The following is a 5,078-nucleotide window of genomic DNA, read 5'->3' as shown; positions in this document are numbered from 1 at the left end:
CCACCACCACCAACAACAACAACAAACACGAAAATAACAAAAATAACAACAATACCACCACCACCACCGCCACAACTACCACCAGCAACAACAACAACAACAACAGCTACTACTACAACAACACCAAACACGAAAACAACAACCACATTGTTCGTTGACCCTGTGCGCGGAAGAAAGAAGAAAAAACACCAACAGCTGCTGTGCCCAAGTACAGAGCATGCTGTGTCAAAAAATATAGAGCTAGACCGTTGTGTGTGTAGTGTACGATAATTATCCCTCCTTCTTAGGTGTCAAACATACTACTGTTTCAATGGGGAGGGTTTATTTCTGTGTGTGTGTGTGTGTGTGCGTCTGTCTGTCTGTTTGGTCTGTGTGTCTGTGTGTGTGTCTGTGTGTGTGTCTGGGCTGTGTGTGTGTGTGTGTGTGTGTGTGTGTGTGTGTGTGTGTGTGTGTGTGTGTGTGTGTGTGTGAGAGAGAGAGAGAGAGAGAGAGAGCAGGATTGTTGTGAAATAGCTATGGAAAAATATTTATATTAGACTGGTACTGAAATAAGAGGGACGTTCAGATCCTTATATCTATAAATCCTTTAAGAAACTGTTTGGCATACAACAGTTAACAAAGACACCTTACATAATTATTTTCGGTCGCTTTTAAGCTCAAGATATGCAGAAAACGCCCGTGAAGCAAATCAGGGGGCGAAACGGGCCACCCCGTCCGAAATAAGGTATACCATTCTATCTGGACTATTCCTGCTTCAAAGTATAATATTATACAAATGGTCTATCCCCTGTACAGTGGGCTAACTCACCAAGCTTGTCACTCTCTATCATTGGGTTAAGTCGTCCTGCCTAGCCATGTAGGCATTACATTTTTTAGCATTTTCTACCAAACAGATTGGTACTATTATGTGGAACAGTACTTAAGAGAAAACTGATACGTTTTATAAATTATTTCAAAAATCTGTGGTTTCTTAAAAAGACAAGGACAGCTTTCATCATAACCAAACAAATATATTATACACCAATGAAACCAAACGTCTGCTATAGTTTGGTGGCACTGTCCACTTTTTGTGTAGTTTAGATTTCCAGAAACCCCTTAAATCTGGGTTAGCACGCTTAGTCCTAAAAGCGACCATACAATTTAATACATTTTGTCTTAGTGGATTACAGCAATTCGTTTAACCACTTAATATGGTGGTGTTTCCGTTATGTTTCATCTGTTATACAAAAACTGATTAATAAAATATTGTCTTACATAACTTATATATACCTAAATATTTATCTCAAGATGCTACAGAAACCTTGGAGGAACTATAATAGGAGAGGCCGCGAGTCGCGTAACGTGAAGCCGCTGCAGACGACGGTCGGCCATGTTTGTGAGATCAGCTCAGTTCTCTCAGTTGTAAACTTAGTGTCAACCGAATGGCAGTTTGCGTAGCGTTCGGGTCCGGTGGGCCTCTCATTCAAAGGTCCTGGGTTCGAATCCGAGTAGTGACGGAAAAATTTTGTTCTCTAAACTTCTACTTTCTCTTTCGTCTGCTTTCACCTCCACTTTCTGCCCCTACCTCCTCAGGGCTCCGGACTCTTTCTGCAGCCTTTCTACTGCTACTCCTTGGCTCCTTCTTACCTCTGTCTTTCAGCCACACCCCTGATCTTCTGGTAGGAAAGATCTACCCCTAGCCTTCTCGGACAAGGGCGAAAAAATCTCGGAGGTCGCGTATGCAAATTGCGCAAATTAAAGGTCCCTTGGTGGTCTAAAATCGATAAGAGTAGGCTTCGGTCGCCACCCAGGCAAAATTCAAAATTTCCTACCAAATGTTTTTAAAAATATCAGTCTCTAGCAATGGCACTGAACTTGATGACGAAGTGCCTTCTGATTTAGCCGTAAATGCATCTCACAGTAAAAACAGAATGAAAAAAGATTTCAGAAAATTCAGTTTGCCATGATGATAACTGCACGTATGTGCCTAGATCTACTCTAGCATACTTGTCAATTTGCTCTGCATGTTGCTTACATTGCTGGTTTTGTGTTGTTAAGGTTGACAAAGCATTTGAAAACGTGAAACCTGCATCGGTGCCTTTGTTGACTCCAATGTGTCAAAAGAGTAAATTCCTTGCTGTTTTTTTGAAGTCTCGTCGGAGGTTCGACAGTGCCTTCGTTGTTTTGTTTGTTTAGTATAGGGTTTTATGGCGCTCGCAGCTGCATTAGGTCATATGAGCGCGCGGGACACACCTAATACTTTTTCGTTGGTAGGAAATTTTGAATTTTTGCCCGGGTGGCGGCTGAAGCCTACTCTTATCGATTTTAGACCACCAAGGGATCTTTAACGTGCGCAACTTGCATACGCCTTTGTTGACTCCAATGTGTCAAAAGTAAATTCCTTGCTGTTTTTTTAAGTCTCGTCGGAGGTTCGACAATGCCTTCAAAGAATGTCATTGAAGTGTGTTTGGTGTGTGAATAACATTTTTGATGCCATGTGTCCTCTGTCTGTGCATGGAGTGTGACATTGTCAAGAGTGAAATGTCATAAATTAGTGCAATCTGTTTTGAAAATCTTCTTATTATAAGTCTATCATTTCAAATTCTCTATTAATTTTTCAATACCCATAACAGTATTTTGTAAAATTTAGATAAAGTGTCTTGGTGTTTTAAAGGTGCCCCTCCCTCCTCACTTTATTTGGGGGGGGGCTGTTTTATTCTTGTTTTTGTGTGTGTGGGGGGGGGGGGTAATTTCCACCATCATACTTCACTCTTATCTGCCTTGCCCTCTCCTTCCTCATTCTTCGCCCATCCCATCCCACCCTCACTACCATCTTTTGTGTAATCATTTTCAATTTTGTTAGAAATATATTCTGTTGTAAGTTTAAGTCAAGAAGACTACGTTTTTGTAAAAATAATGTCAGTGATGACATCATTTTGCACTGATGAAGTTCTATGACCGAAAAGTCTGCAAATTTTGTTATCCCGTTTATATCTTTGTTTTGATCCTTATTATCCCAATTTCTTCTCTAAAACAAGTTTAAAAAATAAATTTATCTTACCGTCACAATGTGTATACATAGTACATGTATTACCAAATGTTCGACTGAGTGAGCTGGTAATTTGATGCAAGTAAGATTTCTTGCTGTCCTTATTATATTGTTACTATCAAGAAGTCTTCGCTTTTTGTAAAAATAATGAAGTTCGACTACCAAAAACTCAGCAAATGTTATCATCCCGTTTATAATTTTGTTTTGATCCTTATTATCCCAATTTTGTCTCTAAAACATGTAAAACAGAATATCTTACCATCACAATGTGTATACATAGTACACGTATTACTGTAAATATTCGACTAAATGAGCTGGAAATTTGATGCAAGTAAGATTTGTTAACATCCTTATTACATTACAACTGTACGTGAGTGCTTATAATGCTGTAATTAACATTGACAAAGAAATTTTGAGAGAAAATGGAGTCCGAGCAGCTTGTTTTGAAAGGAGATCACGCTGCGTACGCTGCATTGTTTTGAACTTACAAAGATGGCGGCAGGCCCGATAAGCTCCGCCCTTTCGGCTTCAACTTGGTTGGAACTGTTGAGCGGGCGACGCAACGTTAGGGCCTCTCCATATATAGTTACTCCAAGACAGAAACCCCGTGTTTATGTTGCTATCAAATAACTAGCATAACATGTTGCAGAGACGCAGAGAAACGACGTCTGTAATGCATTGTGAGGCCCTGAGACATTGCACTCAGGATGCACGAGAAATTCCCGCAATGGGATGTTATGTTGTGGAGTATCTCGGTTTTTCTACAGGGATGCTGTGTCCAGGTCATCAGTGGCTGGCAGGGTTGCAGCAGACTGCCTTACAAAGGATCTAAACGAGGTTGATGTGGGTGGGGGAGAATTATAATTGACTATTATCATTTGACAATCGAGCACAATGAAAACTATTACTCTTATAGACAACGCAAGAGTGAAAAAAAACCCTTCCAGGTTCATTGTATATTGAACTGAAAGGCTAAAAAAATTGTTCACACCTGTGTGTACAGCACACAGACTAGGACTACTAACCTTTTCTGAGTGTGAAAATTCAACCACGGATCCAGAGACCTGAGAGCTAGATTCGTACCCGGCAGGAAACGGATCATTTCCCTGCCTCATCGTCTTTGTGACGTCATCAACCGAGGGACGCGGAATGTCCAAAAGCTGAGTGCTGTGCCAACTGTCCCTGGGCCGTTTACAAGGAATGTTCTGTCGACCTGGGCCGGGCTCCGAGTCGGCCACCGCGGTGTGGTAGAAGACGGAATGTTCCCAGGCCTCGTTGAATACGTCTGCCCAGGTGGAGGAGGCCGAAGAAGGAGAACGACCCCGAGCCATGCGGCCAGCGGGTCGGGACGACCAATTCCGCGGGAAAGGCGTGCGGACCCGTTTCCTCTTCTCCCCCCTGGCAGACCTTCGCCTGAACCTAGCGTTGTTCTTCCTGGACTTTCTCTTAAACGCCCTGCTACCGGCGCCAGCTTTCTGGTACCTTTTACAGCGCTTGGAGAAATATGGCAGCCTTTTGCTGGTCGTTCTTGAACAAACGACAACAGGACGTGCCGTGTTCATGAGAGGGACTGGGGCAGAGGCGACGGTTTCTTTAGTGGGGTTACGCTTCGATGAAGGGAACATTTGCTTCGATACACACACCTGACTTCCCTGATCTTCTTTGTTGTCTCCCTTTCTTCCGTCATGTCTGTGAGAAGAAATAATGATGATAGTGATAGTAATAATGATGCTAATAATAATAATATTTTTTTAAATCATCATCATCATCAAAAACTAACCAATGTGACACCGATTTCAATCATCTACCTAGTAGACCAAGCTTGAGACTCATTGAGATATCGATCACAGTCTTCAAATATGTTTCAGTGTGTGAGTCTGTGTGTTTTGTGTAAATATTAGTATGTGTGTATGTGTGTGTGTGTGTTTGCGTGTGTGTGTGATTTTGTGTGTGTGTGTGTGTGTGTGTGTGTTTGTGTGTGTTTGTGTGTGTGTGTGCTTGTATGTGTATGCGTTGTGTGTGTGTGAGTCAGGGAGAGAAAAGAGGATGA

General features: G+C 41.9%; 1 protein-coding gene across 1 annotated transcript in view; it reads right to left on the bottom strand.

The window, feature by feature from the left end:
- Positions 1-5,078, bottom strand: part of LOC101863143 — a gene marked incomplete in the record, with an annotated part of 22,180 nt that overhangs the window by 4,717 nt on the left and 12,385 nt on the right. Inside the window, 1 exon segment of the mRNA XM_013089219.2 lies at positions 4,054-4,717. Within this exon segment, the coding sequence (XP_012944673.1) occupies positions 4,054-4,717 (664 nt within the window).

This window comes from Aplysia californica, unplaced genomic scaffold (assembly GCF_000002075.1).
Source record: "Aplysia californica isolate F4 #8 unplaced genomic scaffold, AplCal3.0 scaffold00899, whole genome shotgun sequence".
NCBI classification, from domain to species: Eukaryota; Metazoa; Mollusca; class Gastropoda; order Aplysiida; family Aplysiidae; genus Aplysia; species Aplysia californica.
Note: the sequence above shows the minus strand (reverse complement) of the source record. Positions and strands in the feature narration are given on the sequence as shown.